The sequence below is a fragment of the Ruditapes philippinarum genome, unplaced genomic scaffold (assembly GCF_026571515.1).
Source record: "Ruditapes philippinarum isolate M1 unplaced genomic scaffold, ASM2657151v2 ctg71_1_1_1_1, whole genome shotgun sequence".
NCBI classification, from domain to species: Eukaryota; Metazoa; Mollusca; class Bivalvia; order Venerida; family Veneridae; genus Ruditapes; species Ruditapes philippinarum.
Genome location: NW_026863691.1, coordinates 378,338 through 404,279, shown reverse-complemented (window position 1 = coordinate 404,279; position 25,942 = coordinate 378,338). Strand labels below are relative to the sequence as shown.

At 30.7% G+C, this 25,942-nt stretch overlaps 2 protein-coding genes across 2 annotated transcripts; both read left to right on the top strand.

Moving 5' to 3' along the window:
• The first annotated feature begins 11,619 nt into the window (after positions 1 to 11,619).
• Positions 11,620 to 17,208, top strand: LOC132723027 (uncharacterized). The gene is made up of 8 exons (XM_060707684.1): positions 11,620 to 11,770; positions 12,083 to 12,167; positions 12,704 to 12,740; positions 13,116 to 13,306; positions 13,484 to 13,688; positions 14,304 to 14,396; positions 14,645 to 14,713; positions 14,910 to 17,208. The coding sequence occupies exons 1-8, from the start codon at positions 11,758 to 11,760 to the stop codon at positions 15,366 to 15,368; spliced, it is 1,152 nt and encodes a 383-aa protein (XP_060563667.1). The 5' UTR covers positions 11,620 to 11,757; the 3' UTR covers positions 15,369 to 17,208.
• A 2,719-nt stretch (positions 17,209 to 19,927) lies between these two features.
• Positions 19,928 to 24,524, top strand: LOC132723026 (uncharacterized). The gene is made up of 10 exons (XM_060707683.1): positions 19,928 to 20,465; positions 20,857 to 20,904; positions 21,270 to 21,312; positions 21,559 to 21,638; positions 21,840 to 21,897; positions 22,150 to 22,337; positions 22,602 to 22,812; positions 23,100 to 23,192; positions 23,515 to 23,583; positions 23,879 to 24,524. Exons 1-10 carry the CDS (start codon positions 20,317 to 20,319, stop codon positions 24,230 to 24,232), a joined length of 1,293 nt encoding a protein of 430 aa, XP_060563666.1. The 5' UTR covers positions 19,928 to 20,316; the 3' UTR covers positions 24,233 to 24,524.
• The last annotated feature ends 1,418 nt before the right edge of the window (positions 24,525 to 25,942 follow it).

Genomic DNA, 25,942 nt, shown 5'->3' with positions numbered 1-25,942 from the left:
ATGAATTTTAAAAATTGAACGACAGACACTTGTCAAATAAATTCTAGTCGCATTTATTTCAACATTATGCACAGTTGAATGGATTATCACTTTTATCAGATATATCATGATAGAAGTAAATATACATAAATCTAAAATTGTTTTATTTAGAAAAAAATGTTTTTTTTTTTTAAAAAAAACGAGTTTTTCGGCATGTAATGATAATACTGTTGAAAAAGTGGACATTTAACATAATTATTATTATTAATTAAATATTTAATCAGGAATGCGATACCGGTTAAGCGTTAAATGCGCTTAACGCTTTGCTATTAAATTGTAAATAGTATTATTTTAAACGAACCTTATGATGCCGGGTATTTGATTCTTGTGCTTTACAAAATCAAAACAAATCGAAAGATTATATTTGAAATTTTGTAAAACGATGTTGTCAGTAAGAAATACTACTTGTTCTGTAAGTGTTCATGCAGAGCTTTGAATATATCACTTTATATACGCATTGTTAAGTACTGGGTTTATCAGCTAGCACTACACGATAAATGGGTAGCATATGCTAAAAAGCTTTTATGTGACTATGGTTTTACAAATATTTGAAATAACCCATATATCATTGATTTTAAAAACCTTCTATCATTGATTTTAAAAACCTTATTCCGATATTTAGACAACGAATTATTGTCTGCTTCATATACGGCAGTTCTGTGATAGACTTATATAAAGTGTGTAAGCAAACCTTTCAATCAGGAAGATTATCTAGGTATGTTCCTTGCACCTTTAATAATAGATTAAGAACTTCTACACATAACCTAAGAATACTAAGTGGAAGATGGACGAGGAATAGAATACATAGAAATGAACGCTAATGCCAATGTTGTTCTGTAAGAGCCTTGGAAGATGAATTTTTCTTTTTATTCTTATTATGCCCATGTTATTCAAGTATTCGTAGCCTTTATATTCAAAGCTATGAGTATTAGAACTTAAAACATATTGAATAATGTTCAATGATAAAACAAAATTTCGACTTTATCTTATTTTTTATATTTGTTCAACTTCATTTAACTAAGGCTTGATAACGACCAACGTATGTTTGATTACAAGCATTAGTGTTTTACTTTTATATTATTGCATTGATTGATTGCATTGAAATTAGCCTCGTCACGACAAAACCAACGTAATGCGTTTGCGACCAGCATGGATCCAGACCAGCCTGCGCGTCCGCGCAGTCTGATCAGGATCCATGCTGTTCGCTTACAAACCCTATAACAAGTAGAGAAACTGATAGCGAACATCATGGGTCCTGATCAGACTGCGCGGATGCGCAGGCTGGTCTGGATCCATGCTGGTCGCAAACCCATTATGTTGGTTTTGTCATGACGCGGCTCAAATGTATTTGTTACTCAGAAACTATGCTGTATATGATGATGTACTACATTTTATGTACAGATCAAAGAAATAAAAGTTTTGCTGTCCATTAAGCTTAAATTACACGGCAAATGTTGTTTTGTACTTTTTGCCATGTAAAAATTCAATGAGCCAGTAAGAATTAGATCTTTTTTTAATTTCACATTGGCCAATATCATTTTATCTGTGGACGTTTTATTCGTTAAGTTAAACACTAAAAGCACATCATGCTTTACTAATTTCATTTGAATGTAGATAAGTGTAGCAATGTTATTTTAATGTCACATGTATGCTGATGTTCTCGCCTCTATTCTGGTTAGAGTCAAATTGTTTTAACAGTCGGTTTATCAATATTAATACTAAGATTGTTCCTGTGAATCACTAGCTTAACTTTACGTTGTGTACTTCTTTTTATTTTAATTTTAAAATGTAAGCCTGTGCGTGCTAGTTTATCAAATACAGCTGCCACAGGTATCATTATTGTATACTACATGTAGTAATAAAACTGACTTCCCTAGTTTGATTTGAAAACAGAACTCCTGAGAAGTTCCGCTAGAATGAGTATTTAACTAATACTCTCTAAATCTTCATGAAGACTTTCAACACAGCCATAAGAAAAATCAAAGCACTGAAAGAACTGAAGTATACATTGCTTGATAATATAATCCATTTTGTCATCAAGGCCATGTTGATTTTAACCAACTGAATTGAAAAACAATTTGAAAAACAATAAAAAAATGTTTCAATTATGTATTGGCCCCATTTTCCTTATGTTACAGCTGCCCTGTGGTAGAACATAATTTGCCTAAGAGCTAGGGTGATCTAATATCATCAAGCTAATATAATAATGAATGTTTAATCAATAGTCTTTTATAAAAACTGCTCAAGTCTTTACCAATCATAAACAATGTCTTAAATGGTTCCTTTATATCTTTTTTTGCATGCAACACATCAATCAACATGCTCAATCTATCCGTCCCCCACATGGCACTGTCCAGCACAAAACTCTGTATCAATCTGTTGCCATAGAACTACAATGTTAAATGTCACAGTATCAATTCACATGGAGATTCTCTATCAAATGTTTAACAACTTGTCCAACAAGCATCAGTCCTGTAAAATATAATATTTGATTTATAATTCATAGTGAAAACTGTCTTTGGGAGAAACAATTTTAAGAAATTGTTGTAAACTTTTAATCATAGAACTTGAGTCTTTGTTACTAAAGTTATTTTGCTACTTAAAGCATTATACAAATATTAACATATCGATCAGTTTATCATAAAATAGAGAATAAAAAGAATATGTTCTTTTTACAAATGGGTGTATAAAAATCATACCCTAAATGTACTATCATTATATTCATGTTTATTCAAAAGAAATTATTTTAAGAATTTTCTTTATTAATATTCTTAGTTTAACAAAGACTAAGAAACAGGACAGCATTAAAAAAAAAGTATTAACACACACAAAAATGTACAATATAAATACATGTTGAAGTAACCCAAGTAAGCCTAAAAAGATAAGCTATGAATAGCATTTCTTACATAATTGGGCTTGGGCCTTTAAAACAGAAAGATATGCAAAAAATGATTAATAAATAACTCCAAAATATATTGAAAATTGTATTTTATGTGATATTCTTACCCTAATTTGAGTGAAAAGGGTAATAACGCTTTTCAGTTTTGGGTAATTTGTGAAAATTGGAAAAAAAAGTGAGCAAATAATCTGAAATTTTGCAGAAAAGTTATTGAAATAAACATACATCAAATAAAACATTAATCTCGAAAAATTATTGCCTGTCCCATCATGGTAAAATATCTCAGTGGAGTCCCTTTAAGAATGCTTGATCAAGTCCCGAGACATCAGTAGATAAAATGGTGGCCTCTGTGCAAATCAAAACTAAGATGGTAAAATATTTAAGGATCAATTTTTTCCTGCATTACCATCTCAATAAAAACAAGGAAGCATTAAAAATCCATTCATTGATGATAGCTTAGGAGAAAACACATTTTAAGATCATTGGAAACCTTATATTTTTATATTTTAGAGTGGGTGTACCGGGTACTTTGAGATTTTAAAATGACACAGTTTGTGTAGCTCAATGTGTGTCATGCTTTCACGCATGCTTTCTATTCTATGATCAGGGAGTTCCCTAAGATTTTATTTAAAGTGCTATACATTTGTAATATGTTTGGGGGTGAGATGGGAATGCGCCACCTCCTGAATCTCGAAAAAAAAATCATTTGAAGGTTCAAATGCTGTTACCAGGCTGTTATTAATTAAATTTTTTTATCTTTTCACTGGATAAATAATTATTTGTATCATTTCTTCATCAGTTAGTAGTTTTTTATTTGAAATTCCTTAAGGTAGTCTTACTGTAAATTTCTTTACCACCAAACAATTTCTAACATCGGCCAATACTGTAGTATGGAGGGTGATTTATGCCAAAATTACATCTTGCTTTCCTACGTTACATCGTGCTTTCTAACTTGTACATCGTGCTTTCTAACTTGTACATTATGCATTCTGACATATACATCTTGCATTCTGACTTTTACATGTTGCTTTCTTACATGCACATTATGCTTTCTGCTGTGTGCGACTTGCTTAATTTTATGTTGATGTCGTTATTTAACGATCAATTATTATTCATTTGTTGATCTGGTATATTAATTCAATAAATTAACCTGCAACTGTTTGTATTTGGGTCTATTTACTCATCTTGAATGACGAATGTCATAAGGTAGAGTGCGCATAGCCGAAAGCCGAATGCGGGAAGCATAATACAACGCGACATCTGGTGTAATAATATGTGATACCCAAATTATGCTAACAGGTGGCGCTACAGTTATATTCTCGGTAAAGTCCGTATTGCGGTTCGGATTCAGTTTACCAAGTTACGTCCCTTTGTTTTAAAATTTCCATTTGCACTCATGGAGAAAATATACAAAACGATTTAACCAATTTTTATATTTATTAATGAAACTCTGCAGGTCAAATTATATTTCCAGCTGACAATGACAAGTTGTACATTTCCAAATCAATGGTTTGAGAATTTTTTTTTTCATCAACAAAATAATTATAAAATAGAACAGTTGTTCAACATTGTTCAAAGTGCTTGGGCCATAAAAAACTTCTTATTAAAACATTTCATACTCTTAAAAAGTTCTTAAATTTTGACATGGCTTATTTCCAATACCTGTGACCATCCACAACATTTTTAATGTGTTTTTATTAATTAGGACATTTTCTTGCCTATTTTCAAACTAATTTTGTACACACGTTAGATTTTTTAAATTCAACTTGTCAAAAAAATGTCTTTTTTCACTAAGTTAAAATTATTCACTAAGATGCTTTATGAATACGGCCCAGGTTCTTGTTCACAGTGTCAGCTTAAAACTGAAGAAACTGCTGCCAAAATCAGCTGATTCTGAGAAAAAAAAATAAAATAAAATGTCAAAACTGTCTAGTCTGTCAGACTAGACAGTTTTGCCTTTTTTTTCTTTTGCAGCGGCACGGGCAACCTCTCTTCATTTGAATTTATATATCATAGGTACCCTCTCATTTTTTTAACACATACGTACCCACAAGGCACGACATATGCTTTTATTTGCGTTAATCGTTAAGTACATTTATCACACAAACGTGCCGATTTTGCGACTCCGTAAATATGGTATTGCACGGCCGTGCATATATTTTGACGTGACTTCATTAGCGTTATTTAAGGACGCGCTAAATGTTAGCGTTATACTAGAAAAATGACTCTAATTTCACTTTAAACGGTCTTTATTTTGGGTATGTGATAAATAGAATATTAAATTCGTGTAAGTTCATTACTGAATTTATTGCACTCGTTGAATAAAATAATATTATGCTCGCCAGAGGCTCGCATAATATAATTTTATTCTACTCGTGCAATAAATTCAGTACTGATCTTACACTCATTCAATATCCTCTATGTATGTAATATTTACATAAAAGTAAGAAATATTACATACCTATTTAACGATTAACGCAAATAAAAGCATATGTTGTGCCATGAGGGTACGCTGCAAAACCGAAAGTAGGGTGTTTTTATGAATTTATTTTTGACAATATACTGCCATTTATCCGAAGATGATATGTAAATGAACATATTAAATATGTATGATGCATATATAATCAAGCCCACGGTTCATTGCAGCCCGAAAAGTATGTCGAGGTGATGGGCGAGGCAAGACACGTCGATTTTTTGTAGCTTATTGTAAAGTTGCAGTACATGAAAAACGGGCACATGACAAATCAGCACATAAATAAAACATTTTAGTGTTCCGTGGTATATATCTTTTGTACGTGTCAAACCCCCTTTCCTTATTACATTGAAATGTTACTGGATTGTTATCCATCGCTGGTTTGTTTTTAGCAGAGAATGACCTGTGCATGTGTAAAGAGGGTACCGTTTGAGCAGATTTCGCAAAGAGGGTGCCGATATAGATATGCACCGTGGTGTAGCTTTAGGACGAATGATTTCATAATATTAATTGATGAGTACATAAAAACAAAATGTACAAAAATGGTCCCAAGAAATGGTTATAAAATGAATATTGCATGTTTGGCTGAAGATGCCTTTTTAGTAGTTTTCTTTAATTATAGCGTTCATGATATTGGAAATGTATAGCAGATCTTACTCATTTAAAACAAAAAAAAGTTTTATATCTTAAGGCAATAGTATTTGCAATACAAACACCACTGAGAATGTATAAAAAAAATGTTTATTAATATCTTCTATGACAAACAATTCATTTGATTTTATAACCATTTCTTGGGACATTTTTGTACATTTTGTTTTTATGTACTCATCAATTAATATTATGAAATCATTCGTCCTAAAGCTAAACTCTCATAGATTGACAGTCTAGACAGTTTTGCCTTTTTTCTTTCTTTTTTTTCTTCCTAAGAATCAGCTGATTTTGGCAGCAGTTCCTTCAGTTTTAAGCTGACACTGTGAACAAGAACCTGGGGCCGTATTCATAAAGCATCTTGGAATAATTTCAACTTAGTGAAAAAAAGACATTTTTTTTGACAAGTTGAATTTAAAAAATCTAACGTGTCTACAAAATTAGTTTGAAAATAGGCAAGAAAATGTCCTAATTAATAGAAACACATTAAAAATGTTGTGGATGGTCACAGGTATTGGAAATAAGCCATGTCAAAATTTAAGAACTTTTCAAGAGTATGAAATATTTTAATAAGAAGTTTTTTATGGCCAAAGAACTTTGAACAATGTTGAACAACTGTTCTATTTTATAATTATTTTGTTGATGAATAAAAAAAAATTCTCAAACCATTGATTTGGAAATGTGCAACTTGTCATTGTCAGCTGGAAATATAATTTGACCTACAGAGTTTCATTAATATATATAAAAATTGGTTAAATCGTTTTGTATATTTCCTCCATGAGTGCAAATGGAAATTTTAAAACAAAGGGACGTAACTTGGTAAACTGAATCCGAACCGCAATACGGACTTTACCGAGAATATAACTGTAGCGCCACCTGTTAGCATAATTTGGGTATCACATATTATTACACCAGATGTCGCGTTGTATTATGCTTCCCGCATTCGGCTTTCGGCTATGCGCATTCTACCTTATGACATTCGTCATTCATGCTGAGTAAATAGACCCAAATACAAACAGTTGCAGGTTAATTTATTGAATTAATATACCAGATCAACAAATGAATAATAATTGATCGTAAAATAACGACATCAACATAAAATTAAGCAAGTCGCACACAGCAGAAAGCATATATAGTGTGCAGGTAAGAAAGCAACATGTAAAAGTCAGAATGCAAGATGTATATGTCAGAATGCAAGATGTACAAGTTAGAAAGCACGATGTACAAGTTAGAAAGCACGATGTAACGTAAGAAAGCAAGATGTAATTTTGGCATAAATAACCCTCCATACATATGCGTATTGAATTTCTTTGTTAACTGTCAACCAAAAATCATGCCATGCCACTATGCTATTTTGTTTACTGCTTGAATGACCAATTTCTTCATAAGAAAAGACAACAGGTGTACGTCCTTTGATAACTGATGGGATTAGACTCACGTGCCGATGACCTGCCAATCATTTTGGTTATGCTAGGGTTTTTCACGAAAGTTGTACATTACCATTTCTGTTCATTTTATCTTGTTTTAACCACCTACTGAATAAGTGGATGCTAATTGACACCACATAAGAAATAAAATGTACGCAAACTCATTTAAGTTTATATTATGCGGGGAAAAAACCCAACTAAATTCATTCAATGAATAACAACAGAATTCTGCTACAGATAGGGCATATACTGCTGTAATTGAAATTCGTAATATATTGAAATATAAACCAAATATATAGATAAATAGAATAAATCGTCAATGTTGAATCACTTTATCTGTTTAGGAGAAACCAAGCACGTGTTCGTGCCGATGTGTCCAGATAACTAGAAAATTGGGTTTTCAAAAAGTAAAAGAATATTCAAATGTATTAAACAGTCGGAAACTAAATAAATCATGCACTTTTATATTGTATAATACTAACAGCACTAAAGCTAACTGATTTATTTAATTAAGACAAGGTAGAGAACAAAGGTAGCGAACTCACTATGAAATACAATGTACATGAGAGGTAAAACTTAAAATCATAGAATACCATCTCTAACAGTTAAAAAAAACAATTATGGCAAATAAAATACTTATCTGAATGTTAGATGACGGAATTCGGCATTTTAAACCATATCAGCTGCTATATAAACATTGGCTGTGGATTTTAATGAACGATGTTACCACGTTGGAATTTAAAGTGATTTACTAAAGCTGTAGGATTCTGCGCACGGAATTCACGTGACAGAGATAACAGTTTTATACACGCTTAGACGAGTGTTGATACGGTCATACGTTAATAACCCGCTACATTAAAACTCTTTATTTATTAAAGAAAATAAATCTACTTATATTTTCATTCAAACAAGCAAGGAAATTGTGAACAATTTTTATAGACACATAAAAAATGAAACGCAAACATATAAAACACCTTAAATGAGGTAATGAGGTAATACATATGTTTATATCACAAACACTTAATACGTCATATGTATATTAACTAAACAACGTAAGATATAGAATTGTAATACATGTGAAATTCAAGTTATAATTAAAGTAAAGATAAATCAATACATTGTATATATCTAAATACAATTTTTTAAATAGGAATAAATGAAATGTATGTGAAAAATATAAAAAAATCTTATTAACAATGCATTGCATATAGAAATGACATACATTCATTGGAAGATGAGCATATTTTCCGCTTTTACATGTTTTTTAACTGCCGAACAATAAATTAATTAAATAAATGTACTGACAAAGACTTTGGATCTTACATACATCTTAACACAACTTTTTTACTCGTACATTACAGTCACGTAAATTGAAACCGCAATCCACAACTAGTAGCAAATTCCAAACAATGTTTATCAAATTCCTCATTCTGTGCCACTGTAAACCAATTTTTCCAATCGCAAACCATTAAAGTGACATTATGCTTACATGTATTTTATCATTGTAAAAATTGAGTTGAACTGACTATTTTTCGTCCATGCGAATTACATTATTACGGTGGCATAGAGGGGACATCAGAAATATTTTATCTATCACGTGCGCACGCGATGGGGGACATCAGAAATATTTTATCTATCACGTGCGCACGCGATGGAGGACAGCATATTTTATATGTCACGTGCGCACGCGTTTGGGGACATCGGAAAATATTTAAATACCACGTGCGCACGCGATAGCTACCACGTGCGCACGCTATGACTTCTATTACTATTACTATGCTATGACTACTATTACTATTACTGTGCGCACGCTATGACTACTATAACTATTACTATATACTACAATTTATTACGTGCGCACGCGATAGCTTTTAATTTCAAACAAGTCATGAATGAGCACTTACTTCCCTGTCCATTTTAGAAATGGAAGGTATTACGTGCGCACGTAGTAGATATCGCGTGCGCACGTAGTAGTTATCGCGTGCGCACGTAGTAGCTGTCGCGTGCGCACGTAGTAGCTATCGCGTGCGCACGTGATAGATAAAATATTTCTGATGTCCCTCATCGCGTGCGCACGTGATAAAATATTTCTGTTGTCCCCTCTATGCCACCGTAATATAGTCAATGGCTGAGTTTACTTTTTTACCCTTTTGCTGTTCCGAATAAAAGCACATTCAAAAGTGGTTTTTGAGGTTCTATGTTTATGGGATATGAAACAAAATCCAAAATGCATAGAGTTTTAATGGAATTTAGATTGCTATGAAGGGAAGCTTATATGTTAACAAGAAACTATTCGGAATACTTCGCCGATATTCGAGCTCAGAAACCACAGTTATTTGGTTCTCACAGAGCCGATGATATTTCTTTTATTTTATATTTTAATATTTTTTGTCACTTAGGCCTTTTTCGTTATGATATTTTCCCATAGACTAACATTTTAAGAAATGTTCCTAACCCTATCTTAAAATCTAGTATTCATGCTTGAGATGTGATTTTTTAAGGAGAAAAATATGCCTGGCATATATAAATGATCTTGTTTTATATGGTTGACGGGCAAAATATTTCAGAAAATATCCCTATAGAGGATTATTCCTATTCTAACTGAAATTTTCATGAATAGAAAAGTCACTTGTCAGATCTCAAAATGTATATATGATGACCAGATTATATCTTTAATAACTTCATCAGAAGCCAAGAAGCTGAAATCAAAACCCAAGTAGGGTCATACATATTGCTTTAATGAATTGTGGTATTAAAACTAGGAAATCTACAAATGCAGTATACAATTTCTTTTTATCACGTTTAATAATCTTATCAATAACATAATTTAGAACAAATATGCAGTCAATAGTACTTCTACTATTCCTAAATCCATACTGATTATCTGTTAAGAAATTATTGACCTCTGACCATTTTCGAAGTCTATTATCTAGGATTACTGAGAAATTTTTTGAAAACGCAATACCCCTATTATTATTTACTTCACTTGGATCCGTTTTATTCGGGACAGGTACAATAATTAATTGCTTTATTCATTCCATGAGGTTGGATAAGATCCACTTGTGAAAATATGATTAAAAATTTTACTTAAAATTGGAGATAATAAATCATTACATTCAATAATTATTTCTGGTAAAAGTAAGTCATAACCACCACTTTTATTCCTATTTAGCGAAGAAATAGCCTTAGATACCTCCTCTATTGTAATTTCTTTATCTGACATATCAACTTGTTGTAATATAACATCATCACTATTAATACACTGTTCAACATCATCATTTGAAAATACATTTTGGCTATTAAATAAATTATTGAAATCGGTTAAAAAAACGTTTCATTCGACACTTTATACAATCGGGACTTTTCTTTCTAAACTTTTTTATTTCCTTCCAAAACAATTTCGGAGACGTTTTTGATAAATTATGCATTTTATTCTTTTGAGCTAAGTGATATTTTGTCTTTGCTCTCCTCTTAGCTAATCTATACAATCGTCTATTATTAATCAGATTTTCTCTATGAAGTGCAGATCTACAATTTGAATACAATCTATTTGCATGAACAAAATTCTCTCTTTCACGCTCACAATTTTGGTCAAACCATTGACTTTTAAATTTCCGTCTGTACTTAAAAGTTTTAACAACTTTCGTAACTCCGAAAATATCATATGTATTTTTGTATAAAATAGCAGATATAGAGTCAATACCGCTATCTAAGCTTAAATTATTATTAATTACATCGTTAAAAATAGTTTCAATGCTTAATAAATCAGAAGAAACACATTTTCTAAATATGTCGTTTCGTATTACACATGAACTAACTGCATGAAAATCATATCATCTATGTTTTAGGATAACAGTTAAACGTTTTAGATAAAAGGAACAATAAGGATAATAATTGTAAACATACAAGGACGTATTGTCATCAGGTACACTCTTAGTGATAGTAATTAGAATATGATTAACGTTTTTTTTTACTACATATCTATAAGTTTATTTAAATTAAGTCGACTTTCACAAGATACAATGAAATAACTAAAGTAAATAAATCCCAGTAATAATTTATACGCTTTATATAAGTAATACCGTTATCGTACTCGATCCTTTATCGGAAACTTGACGGAAGAGACCGAGAAGTTGCGACTGGTTTATGATACGATAGGGGGCGCTTTAATAATTAAATATCATACAAAATATTAAGTATACGGTTCCTTATTGGTATTTTATTGTCTCTAAGTAAATATTTATAAGTGATTATTAATAGGGTCATATGCGATGTTATATGAAGGTAATACTTTTTTTATTACTGTTGATAACTGTAGATTACTGTTGCAACATTTCACAGTATACCACCATACCGGATCAGAACTGGGTACAAAACCATGGGGGGGGGGGGGGGGGGTTATAGAAGACGATGATGACGTCTTGCGACCTCAACTCCAGTAAAGTAAAGTAAAGTATTAGTATATTTATGACTGAGTTTACATGAGCTTATAATCATTTGTGACTTAAATCTTGAATATGTTAAACAGAAAAATTAATGCATATATATTCATTATTTTTATAATTTTATAATGAAAATTTCTTTTAATAATTTTAGGACTGTATGTAGAAGGTCTAATAAATGCTTCCAATGCATCACACTGTGTCCTTGAAGCTCCTACTGACAAAGGAAATAAGAACGGGTTAATAGTATCTCTTTATTGTTACTTGTCTACCTAAATGCACTCCTTAAAGTCAGTATTTTGTTTATAAGTAATATTCGAAAACGAAACAAAACAAAAATTGAAATCGAAAGTAGAATATTTCAAAATCGAAAGTAGACCATTTCAAAATCGAAAGTGGTAAGTAAAAGAGCATGTATATGAATGTTTACGTTACCTATAGTAATTTACATACAGGGGAAATAGATAATTTTTATGTCTAATCACCTTTGCAATAAAAGATAGGTCAATAGTATGAAAGTTAACACAAAGAAACATATGTGCTCTTATCAACGTAATAAAAGATTAATTAAAACAAACTAAGAAATAAGTAAAAATATCATTTATGTATGTGTTCAATATGAAAAATTCCAATTCATCTTTACATCAATGTTTTATTGAAATGAAGGCTCGTTAAACCAGCAAAATACATTGAAAGATTATTTTCTGATATCAGTTAGCACTTGATTTTGATATACAACTTGATATTGATTAGTTTTCTTACAATTAAATTTCAGGATAGAAAAAAAATCACAACAGAACAGAGGACAATCTGTAAGTAATTATATAGCACACTTGCAGACATATTGTTCTTGTAAGTTGTTCAATTTAACCCAATATTAAATTCGTATACACTCTTTATCGCCAATATGTAAAATATGAAAATATTAATTAAATGATTAAAGTGGGAATTAAGACAGGTATTAAAATTCTGATCAAATTTTGTTCTTATTAACTTATGTTTTGTTTGGTTTTCAAGGTTTTCTATTTTATTATTCTTTTTATAATTATTTTAATAAAACAACAGGATAGCTACAAACCTGGATACCAATTTAGTCCTGAAGCTATATAAAGAAAGAATAGTCGTATAAAATGTGTGTTGCAAGATTAACATACTTTTCGTTTTATTCTATATATTCTATATAAAAGAAACTGATGGCTAAAAACGGAAATCCGACAGAACAAAACACAGTCCTCGATGATGTTCTTGATACTAACGATAAATTGGAACGCCAAATAAAACAATTACAAAATGAAATCAAACACCAACAAAATGAAATCAAAGACCAACAATTAATTATCAAGAAGTTTCAAGAGAGAAGTAAAACAGCAGAAAAACGGTAACATATTTTTTGTGCTTTACTTTTGGTTATTATTACATTTTTGTTTTATCAAATAAAGTTACAGTATTCAGCGTGTATTTAATGAAAAAGTAAGTAGTTTAAAATGTAAGTCACTTTAATTATGTTTTGGAATTTTTACTGTTATAAATATTGTATCTTTCCTTCAATTTTTAGCTCAAGTGAAATTACTAAACATATGGCGAAGGTGATGGACACATCGGGAGCCTTTGAAAGTACCAATGACAGTTTGTCGAAAATTAATATCATAACTCAGTTCAGCAATGTATATAGCAATGATTGGGCAAAGTTATCGATTTGGCTAGCAAAACAGGGAATATTGGAAGATCAAATAATTCAGAGTCTAACGTCATTGATGAAGGTACTTTTACAAGGAACAATATCTCAATATGATTTACCTATTACATTAAAATAAAGCTAACTGACATAGTTCAAGCTATGCTATGGGACATGGGGAGTGTTACATTTTTCATTATCCCTCATGTACATACTCAATTAAACCGAGTCTGCAATGTTCATGTTTTGCTGTTTTAAATGCTTCCGAGCGATACTTTTTTCCGGATATTTATATGTTAAAAATATTTATAACATATAAATAGAAAGACATTTTGACGTCTACTGAAAATGGTGGTAACTTTTTATTTTTATGTTTTTCTACTGAAACGTTTAAGTGGTATTATCATTTCATGACTCAGTATAAACTTACTTTTAAAGGTTTGGAGATTCGATTCAATACTTGTTGAAAAAAAGAGTTATAATAGTTTCAACTATTTTATCATCGTTTTCCCAACAGGCTTGTCTTACTGATATATTTACTATCATTTGCTAATTATGCTTATAATTTTGCATTTACAATTACCTATTCTTTTAACGGTAATGAGATGTCTAAATGTTTTTAAAAGATCTTTTGATTCTTTATATATTCTATCACGTTTTATAGATTGAAAGCAATGTGAACATTGTCTTTTGGTTCTAGGAAAGTTATCAAGAATGCCTTTGTTTAGCAGACGAACAACTCCGTCAGTTTATGCTTTTGAGTGAATCACAGGGTAGTCCATCCCATGAAGAGGTATTTATAAAGATTGTTATCTGCTGAAATCCAGACATCCGATTACATTACTCGAACTATAGTTGTTTTGCTTTTTTAACCCAAAAATGAAAATAGATTTATAGTCTTTTATCAGCCAGGCAGATACTAATGAAAAAAATAATAGAAATTATACAGTGTAAAAATTGAATTATTGTTGCTTTTCTTACCAAATGTAGCAACTATGAATGTTTTGTAATGTTAAAAAATCTTTTATTGGTATTATTAAGCATGAAGAACTGTATGCATTGAGAAGGAAATATGCAATCAAAGATACTGCAAGGGCAAGGATAAGTCAGGTGCGTATATTTTATAAAGACATTGAAAAATATTTCTTTTGAACTTACTACTTTAACAGCATTCAGTATTCTTTAAGAAGCTATTTAAATATATATTGCTTTATAAAAGTTCAAGAAAATGCCTTAGATTTATATATCTATAATTCTTGCTTCTCACATGTCTTAACAATAACATATCTCACCTAATTATATGCAGGAGGTGTTAGAAAAAGTGTTTATTGGTAAAGAAATACCATGGTTTCAAATAGAGGACAAAACTGAAGAAGCAAAGAAAATGCTACAGGAATTTTTACACAAATTTGTAGATTGTTGCTGGGTGATGGTTGTTTCCACTCCGCGTCTAGCTTTGAACTTTGATGTTGTTGGAAAACAGTATTGTAAGGAACACTTCAAAGTTTATTCAGCGAAAGAGCGTATCAAAGATGAAACAAAAGATACGAACAGTGTATATGAGGTTGTGTGGCCCTGTGTGTACTATGCCGACGGTTCCGTGTTCTGTACAAAAGGCGACGCCCTCTTAGTATCAATAGGTTCGACACCCGTTGAAGATTCCGGCATTGTTGATTGCACTTGTTTTGTATCAAAGGAAGACAAAGGGAACCGTACAGCCGTTGATGAAAATTCGTCGGTAAATAAAAAGGTTACAGATGTGTGAAGTGAAGCTATTTAGTTTAGACCATTTACATCGATTGTTGGTATTTCAACATTGAATTTGAACATGTTGTTCAACACGTTGAGGATGCACGAGCTATAAAGTAAAAACAATTGTTATTTTGTGAGATTTTAAAAAATAAAATGTTTACTTAGATACATTATACTAATACATTTACTGACTTTTTCATAAAAGTCATTTCGGTCTTGTTTATAATAGTCCATAAGATTATAAGATTTGTAAGCACTTTTTAGCATTAAATCATTGTGCTCGAAAAGTTTACGTATTTTTTGCTAAGAACAACAATTTACATTCATCCAGATGTCCCCTGTTATCATTAGCATAATTTAATGTATGAACTTGGGTCGTGAAGGAGTTGAGTTCATTGAACGCCGCCGTTCCTTGTTGATCTTGTGTTTTATATGTGATGAAACCCCTTGGTTATGTCTTTTCTTTATTGTGTTTGTTTGTTTGTTTTGGGTTTTACGTCACATCGACACAGTATAGGTCAAATCGCGACGTTCCAGCTTAAACTGGTGGAGGAAGACCTCAGGTGCCCTTCCGTGCATTATTTCAGGCACGAACGGGCACCTGAGTAGAACCACCGACGTTCCGTAAACTAGCTGGATAGATGTCTTTTCTTTAAAGAACCTGTATGTTATAATTAAGATTATTACCACACTTCAGAGAAATTTTATATATGTATATAATTATGCTTCAAACTTCGAAGAATATATAAAATATGTACTGCAAATATTTGTCCACATTCTATGAAATCATTAAAATATATGCATTCATTTCTTATTGAAAAGTTTGACTTAGACTTTTTCTAAATTTCTAATTACCTCTCTTAATTAACCTGAAATGAAAATTAGGTAATTTGTTTACAAATAATGCTTTTTGGAACTAACAATATTGACAAATCTTCATTTGAGCATAATATTTATGATATACAATCATAAAAAATTGAGTTACCGGATCTTTAAGTATAGGTTAGTGTTTATAAGTAAGCATTTACAAAATTAAATTGATACTAGTATTTGATTTTTTTTATATAACACTGTCAATTTACTAGACTGATTAAATTTACTTGATTTACCAAAGTAAATTGTGTTGTCATTCATTTGAAATACTTCAATTCTATTGTGCAAAAAGTAATTTTAAACAGACTTACAAATAAAAAAAATTTAACATTCCCATCCATGCATTTTCAATTTTCAATTTATTTATTCAGCATTTGAACAATAACATGTCAATCCAAATGTTAAGGTACAAGTTATAATAAGCTTTCATTTTCCATAATTTCTTTCAATTTATATATTTATTTGGCATCGACGATAAATCACTCACGAGACCCAAGGTAAACTTTGTAAATATCCATCGGAATTTACCTGTAAAGTTCATTTATAAAAAAGAGTGGGGCAGTCTTTTTATATTTTAGGCAGATTTATATTTTATCATAAACATTTTACAATATCAGCTGTTTGACAATCGCCATTTGAGCAGTCCTTTTTTTTGAAATACAAAGTCAATTAAGCTCAACTTGACAAAGAAATGGCATAATGTCAACTTTATGTAAAGGTAGAATGCGTGGCAATTTATGAAAAATGTTTAAGTAAAAGTGTATCTTGATCAAGTATGCATGCATGTTCAGTTTCGATGCTCGTACATTTCTACACGAGATTTATCAAGCTTCTGTTGTGACACTCTTATTGTATTTGTTATGTTTGAATGTGTAATTTTTTATGTTTGAATTTTGATGTATCATTTTGGAAATGACGAAAAACATGATTATAAAATGACAATGTTTAATCTTATAAAGTCAAGCAATATTAACCACTTATTTATGTTTGTTTGGAGTTTTTTTTTCTTTTAATAAATCAAATAATTTCATAACGTTCTATTGTTTCTTATTATCAATTTAAAGTCGTAATGTGCACCCAGAATAGCTAATAAGAATCTTGTATTTCTGAATGCTTAAAGTGAAGATGAAGAGAGGAGTCGGGGAACTCATTTGTTCAATTGTTTAGATAAGATTAACATTAATTTTATTTTGATAACAAGAATAATATTTAAGGAGTGCTTGGAATTTGTAGAGTAAAGACGTTTTTTTTGCATCCTTTCTAGAACATTATCATTCAAATGATTTCAAACACACGTATCCCTGTTGTCTTAAGCTGTGTATTAGTCGAAACAGCACAGAACACATATTATTTCTAAGATGAAAAGGATATGTTCTAGCGACTGTTTCACACTGCTACATACACAGCCTTTCAAGATACAAGATACAAGATACAAGAAACTTTATTTTAAGTCGGATTACATATTACAAGAAACATTAGCTAATAAGCTATTTACCGACAATAACAAAGGCATAAAACATATTTACTAACATATAACAGTTCTGAAAATAAAACATATAAAACTATTAGCAGCTTTAAGCATGAAATAAGAGTATCATGGTTAAGAAGAACTTTACAATAAGATGGTAAATTAAGGCATAGATTGATGACATGCACAGTACATATTGTATTAAAGGTAATAACAGTTTCTAAAAGTAATAAATGACTGTAGTCTAGAAATTTAAGTATGATACATATAGCAATGTGAAATAAATAAAAATAATAATAAAATATAAAAAATTAATAGAATAGTAATAGTTATAAGTTAACATCTACAATTTATAAATACGTAATTGAAGGTTTCCTAAAAAATATATAAATAAATAAATAGATAAATAAAACTTACTTATAAAAAGTGCATAAAAATTTATGATAGAACTAATACAGCATAAAAAAGAAACAAGATAAAGCACATACAGGGTAACAAACAAAGTTAACTAAAATTAAGTTGCATGCACAGCCTAATGGAATGGGGAATAAGGAGTTTTAATATGAACAAAGCATACAAATCATACAACAAAGATTCAACTAGCATAAAATATAGGGTTTAAGAAAAATTAACACACAACATATATTACATATTTATATCGTTATTTACATCAACCAACATTTTAATTTCTTTAATTTTAATATTCAAAAATATAGTCATATTTCCTCCCCATACCGTTATAACATTTTTATGGTCTTATGTCTTATATGGAGAAATCCTTACCCTCTTCCTGTATTCAAAATGCGAAACGCATGCGGTATCAACCTGATATAACGTTTTTTTTACAGATTTTCCTCTAAACTTAAATCATTAAAAAGACACACTGGCAAATGACAGCCGGATATATTCACTATCCATGAAACTATACATCTTGCCTTTTCATTTATAAATGCCCTCACATAATATATTTGTCATACAAAGTAATCAAAAATGAGCCTCTTATTGCGTGTAGGCTCTTCTGTCAATGACAAGGAAATATTTATCCAAGCTTGATTGAAAAACCAGATCATGCAACATATATTTATATCACAATCCGCTACCTGGAACATCTATAGAAACGATGTCGTTTAAGAAATCTTGGCTTTGACCCAAAAAGAGCTCGAACCAACGAACTCTTGGTTGGTAGGCAGACATCTAAACCATTCGGCCAGTGCTCCCCTTGAGAGATATTCATCGAGCAAAATACTCTATGACAACTTACTGTCTCCTTACACCTTTTGATGTTTCTGTCAGAAAAAAGTAGGTAATATGACATTGTGCGGAAGAGCTGTAGGATACACTCTACCAGCGTGGTTGCCTAGGAAATTTTTTTGTGATGGAATAGGAAAGAACGAAGTATCTAAAAAGTCCCTAAACGGAAAAATGAAATGAGTGAAAATGAGTCTGTCCATAGACAGTAGTGGTAAGTACAAAGTTATCATCCATCACCTTCCTCCTAGCACCGGCATGAGGAGAACCAAAACCAACTTTCTGCATATTCTAAATATCCTAAGAAAACACAATATTGTCTAGAGCTAGTCATTTTCTTTTCAGATAGTTGAGTCAAGCTATCGATGTAAATGTCAATGAAATGGATAAATGGGTGTATGGTATGTATGTTGATATCATTACATGCTCCAATGACTGCTTAATAGTGACATGCTTCATATTTTGGTGTAGAAAAACAACATTTGGCCTTTACTGTGAATAAACGTTATTAAACTTTAAGATGTTATTTAACACAATTAAGGTTGTCTTCACATTCTTTGAAAATTCAAATAGGTCGATACGATACCTAGAGAAACGAGGGAAATCAACGTCATTGTATATTCTGTGATAAGCACGACATTGAAGACGAATATCATTTTATTTTGATTTGCACATCAGGAAATTGTACATTTGCCAAAAAGGACGAATTTTGTATATACTTAAATTCGTTGATTTTCTGTTTTGCAAAATTGCAAAAAAAATGCAAACGATGTTATACAAAACAATCTTAAAGCAGACGACATAAATTTAGTTGCAACTTAAATAAGTGTATTGGCCTATTCCCCACGATTTATATTGATTTTGCAGTACGTTAAGCTATTTCGAATTATTCCATTTCATGGACTGAGACATGCATAGGATATGTACTATAAATATAGAAATACGATACTATACTGTACCGAAAGTCAGATTTCAATCCCATTATTGTAATCAAAAATGTATTTTGAATTGGGAAAGATTGGAAAATTGTACATATTTTTATCCATTGATTTTATTTGCTGCCGCTAATTGAAAACACTCATGAACGTCACATTATCTCTCAAGTGATATGTGTAAAATATCATTGTGTTATTAAACTGGAAATTAAAGGATGAAAGTATGCAAGAATAGATTAGGCACACTTAAAAGTTCAAAGTCGAATATTTTCAAGAAAGTTGTCGTGCACGTGGTAAAGGAAGCGGTAAAGGCCTCGTTATAAAGGACGTGGTAAAGGCCTCATTGTAAACATACAACATCTGACATCTATTAATCTACATGGATATGATTAAATTTTGAGTGTATAAAGTAATCATTATCAAGTCATGTTTAATGAATGCGAATCGCTTGTATTCATTCGTTATTATTATTTTGCAATAGAATGTCTTGTTTACCGTTTATTAGAATTAGAAAGGGAAAGAAATATGTTGTAAATAGTGCTCAAGAATGTATGGTGTCTCCAAATGAGCCATATGTAACTTACAGGTAATGTTAACCTTACTTACGTAAAACCACCAGCAATATAATTAACCCATTTCTGACAAAAATGTATCTATTTGATTATTTTTCACTAATAAAGACTTCAGTTGCTTCATTGGCCAGCACTTTAGCCTGTTTTGAAATGCTTAACTGAATTACTTTAGAATTTGGCATAGAAACCCCTTATATAAAAAAGTTAAATCGAAAGTGAAAGTAGGATTAGTTCATTGGTTACATGTTTAAACAGATAACTTATGAATAACTTCCTGCTTTGTAAATATCTACATATCACGTGATCTGCAGGTTTAAACATCGTGTAATAGTTTCTGCTGAATTGCTTAATTATGAAGCCAGATTGGATTAATGGAAATGAATATGCAGTTGCTTTTGTTTCCAGTGCAACGGATGGACAATCATCATCCAATGTACCAGATATACAAAATTCGTACGTAATTGTTTCGTATTATACTTTCGTTTTCAATTTTTAATGTTTACTACAATTCACAAATCAGTTAATCTAATATAAGCTAGAGAGGTTTGTCATTGACAAATCAAAACTTTGTTATAGTTGTGTAAAAGCATGAATTCAAGTAACTGATAAACAAATATAAATTTTAAACCGTTATAAGCTTTAATATAATAAGTTAGAAAAAAGTGTGAACTTGCCCTACATTTAAAGGTTGTTCATGTGTACATATTGAATCGGTTAATACGGTAATGCTAATGTGTACGTATCTATTTGGTTACAATTAATTGTAAACATGTTTATATTTTGTCGAATCAAATATTATTTTTAAATTGTGCAAACAGGTTTAAAGAAAAAACAGTTCAAAATGGACGGAATGAAGAAAAGGTATGGTGTCCTTTGGCCTAATAAAACCATTGCAATTAAATTTTTTATAATTTACAAATTTTATCACCTATTTTTGATGATACATTAATAATCGAATGTTTTAGACATTTCTTTCATTATTATCATTAATACTTTGCTCAGATTCCCCTAGAATATAGATTTTCTTGGGGAGAGAGAAAGCAAAAATAACTAATATATGTTAAAGTATTATTTGTTTTAACTGTAATATCCTTTTTGCATTTTCAGCAAAATAAAAGTACCGGGAGAAGAAGCAATAATGTTGGCCAGCCAGAGAATGTAAGAGAAGAATATGAATTACAAAGTCGGTAAGAGATGGAAGGAGCTCTTTCTTGTTTTCTGAAATATATAATCGTTTCTATATGGTTTCTTTTAAATCATAGCAAAATATAGGTACTTAAATTTACTATGATTAAAATTGAAAGCGGACATGTTTTTGAATTATACTTACAGGATATTATTCTATAATAATGAAGTGTATGTATAAATGGTTTAATGTTTTACATTAGAAACAGATATGAAGGAAATACTGCCCAAAGTGGTGGAAGACATGGTATATTAGAAAGGGTATGTTAAAATATTTACAGCTTCATTTCTACATTTTTAACAATTGTTTTTAGTATGACTTTATTTACTCTTGTAATGGTTCATTATTTTTTTTCCTTTATCATCTAGTGACCTCAGATTCGGAGACAAAATATTATTACCAACTATTCAATCATTGAGTGTAGAATGATATCAAAACCATTTAATAACAACAAAAAACATATACTTTAGAATTATGTGGCTGTTATAATATAATCTATTTTACAAATTTAGCAAAATGAAAGACCGAATGAAGCCTACCATACACAGGAACTAAAGCGAGAATATGATGCAAATTTGCTACAAATAACTCATGAAAATGAAGCATTACAAGAACAATATAAAACACTTGAAAAAGAATGTGAACATCTGAGGAAGGAATGTGAACAACAAAGAAAAAAGAACAAGGATTTGGAAAATCGGTAAGCTCGGAATAAAGCATTTTTATTTTTAGGAAATGCTTTTATTTCTTTTCTTTCTTTCGTTGATGCAAAATACATAAGTACAAAGTTGATATCGAAACAGACGATTTAGAAGACGGTATGAATAATTAAACATATACCAATATCATTGTGGAAAAAACATAACACCATATCTTAATAACATGGATTGATAAATTAATATTCGTGTAAGAATTTTAAATTTGGATGGTAATACCTTATCAAAATGTCTTATTATGTCCACAGATCAATGTCATTGACAAGAGCAATGTCAAGAATAAACGATTCAAAAGGAAACTTTGAGGATGTAAATGAAGAAGTAAATAATACGAAACTATCCCAAAGATTTGAATGCTTGTACTCTCAAAAATGGGTATTATTGATAAAGTGGATGTTAAAAAATTGTCAAGCCATGCCTGAAGTGGAGAGAATATCACATATCACGAATTTAATGAAGGTATTTTATAAACAAAATATTTCACTTTCACTTATTTAATGTTCAAGATGTTAATAATACGTTTAAATGTTGCTCCCAGACTAATGTTTTCAGAGACCTGTGGTCATTTTTTTACTTTGTTTTGTTGCCTTGTTGTGTTGGTTCTATGTTCTTTATAAAAAAGATACGTTTATAACCTAATAAGAAAAGTAAAATAAGTAAGTAAATATGGCAAATTATGTAATTTATAGCATCAAAATATTTATGATTCAGTTTCAATAATAACAAGAATTTGTTCTTAATTGTAGATGGCATATCAAGAGTGTAAAACATTGGCAGAAGAGAAGTTATGTGTGCTTCTGCATGTCAACAGTCTAAAAGACAACCCTATAGATGAAGATGTAAGAACTATTTCAGTTCTATTTTCACAGTAAAATAACGAAAAAAAATCAGATTCAACCTTTTCATTGTTTATTTTTTCTGGTCCATTTCAAATACAAAAGAAGACCTAACATTCTAATTGATAGATGTGTCTTGTCAAAAGTCAATAGGAAATAGATAATGCCTAGTTACTTATTTGCAATTCTTTGTCGACATAAAAATTAATTCAAAAGAGCATATGCTTTTTGACACTACAAGTCTGACAAACATACGACATACGACAATTCTAACAATGAATTCTTGAATATATGTTTTAATAAAATATACTTCATCCCTTCTCAGCTGGCAGATGCCAAAATTATGTTCAAGAAATATGTTTTTGGAGATTATGTAAAGCAAAGAATTGTTCAGGTAATTGAATATTAATTGTTTCATTCAACACCTTTCTGATGTCAAAAAATCTTATTATTCGTAACTTTATTGAAATATTCATATACATTGTAATTTATCAATATTCATGATTAAAAATGAAAATAGAATATGCCTTTCTTATTAAAATTTTTAACTAACATATTGTTATTTGATTTAAATTTTTTGTTTAATTTGCATGTACTTTCTTAAGCAAACCGACAGTGTATTTATTGACGTTTTATAAAATGACGTAATTACACTTTTTAAGAAATTATGCAAGAAATGATAATTTCAGGAGATTACAGATAAGCTTATGCAAACAGAGGATGTGGGTGCATTATGCTCCGGGGATAATACCAGTACAGCAAGGGAAAAATTAAAGACTTTTCTGGACGAATACATTGAATGTTGCTTGCTTTTGGCAGTATCGAATCCAGCAATGGTTCTAGATTTTGACGTCGTCGGTAAAATGTTTAGTGACTGTGATGACCACTTTAAAATGTATTCTACTAAAAGACCTGTCGAGGATATGACTAAAATTGAAGGTACAATATGTGAAGTTGTTTGGCCATGTGTGCAACTCGAAGAAGGTCCTGCAATTTATATGAAAGGTGATGTTGTTGTTGTCAAAAGGGGAAAACAGGCATAGTGAATAGTTATGCATAAATAAATAATTCAATTTATCTGTAAGAACTCTTTTTGAATGAGATGTTTGTTAAACGTTCTGAACTCTATGACGTGTTCTGTTGAAAATGTTGAAAATACTTGTGTCATACTTGTGTAAAAATATATAAATATACATGTATAACATGTAGTTTGCTTTTCTTTTTGATTGCCTTTACATGAAGCGATTACATTTATTGGCTTTATTAACTCAATGCAAGTACTTAACCATTGTGCACGTGATATACCGTAGTATTATAATAAAACACCATGCAGAATATAAGTTGTTGTTGTTTTTGGTTTTTTATTGTTGTTGTTGATAATGTTTTTTCGTATCAATTATTTGATATTGCCTGAACATACTTCCGTTAGTTGAGTATTCGATAGATTAACAACAGCGGTTGTGCTTATAGAATTGATGTACCTTTCATATTCTTTCATATATGCCTGGGTATTGATGTCCACAACCTTTATCCCCCCTTATCAGTAGAGTTGTATAGCGTGCTATAGTCTTCAAAAGTGTAGCCGCTTTTTTGAAATGAATTTACCTCGACCTATATTCACCTTAAGGAAACGTTCTTGTGGATTGAGAACTAAAGCTAAAAATAAATACTAACAACAATATTTTTAAAGAAAAATCTGAAGAAAAGAAAATGAGTACTATATACTTTTGATTTTCTGTAATGAAAAGTTTACAGAAAATAAAAAAGCATTCTACATCTTATATTGAACGGTTATTTCTATTGCATGCATAATAATAATATCATTGGCATATATATATATATATATATATACCGATTGCTCTTTGTTGTCAATGACGCCAGTGCCATTGACATTTGTATTATAATGAACAAGTAATCAGCTTTCACAAATCTGTTTTGATTGAATTGAATAATGTTTATATACTGAAACTCTGCACAGAGGAGATCTTTCATTAAGAAAAAAAAAACAATTGTAAATTGCAGTCACGCTATAATTGGGGTCGTTAACGAGATAAAATGTAATGAGTAACACCTCACACGCAACTTAGCACCAGCTTTAATCGTCACAAGACTAAAGGTATAAAAAACAAATGATCCCGAAGAACCAGAAACATATAACCACACTGAGATAAAGAACAAGGCGGCTTTTTGTGGCTGCCGCACAGCAACTGACACACGCTGTTTTGAGTATAAAACCTCTGGAAAAGGGAAGTTCTTCAAGCAATGATATCAAATCAAAATCAATCATATCAGAAACGAAGGTTTCAGTGAGTCTGTTTATTAGATATAAAGTAATGTGCAACATAACTCATGCACCATTGAATTTGCTAAGCGTTATTCAATCGTTGACAAGTAAAATTAATGATATCAAATGGACCAGAATTAGCATGCAGCTAAGTGAATACACTTCCCAGTTACTTCGAAGAAAGCGAGCTGTGGTGGGACATTTGACCGAATGCGCTTCAGATTACAGAAAAAAGAGCATCACTGATGTACGAGCAACTTATTACGGCTTCCTCACAGCATTTAGCACTTGTTGTAGTGAGTATTACATTTTTTAAATGGGACTTCCTTCGAACAAATATGTACATGACTCATCCACATTGTGTGAACCCATAACTTTTGTTTAGGGATTTTTGACATAAGACGCGTACAACTTTTTATATAAAATTCATAACATCTTTCCGTTGGGTTTCTTTCTGTCCAATAATATA

Coding starts and splice junctions, on each gene's coding strand:
- LOC132723027 (XM_060707684.1), top strand. Junction 12,168..12,703: donor GACAAAGGAAATAAGAACGG/GTTAATAGTATC, acceptor ATTAAATTTCAG/GATAGAAAAAAAATCACAAC. Junction 13,307..13,483: donor AGTAAAACAGCAGAAAAACG/GTAACATATTTT, acceptor TTCAATTTTTAG/CTCAAGTGAAATTACTAAAC.
- LOC132723026 (XM_060707683.1), top strand. CDS start 20,317: ATGCGAATCGCTTGTATTCATTCGTTATTATTATTTTGCAATAGAATG. Junction 21,639..21,839: donor GAATATGAATTACAAAGTCG/GTAAGAGATGGA, acceptor GTTTTACATTAG/AAACAGATATGAAGGAAATA. Junction 23,584..23,878: donor TAAAGCAAAGAATTGTTCAG/GTAATTGAATAT, acceptor TGATAATTTCAG/GAGATTACAGATAAGCTTAT.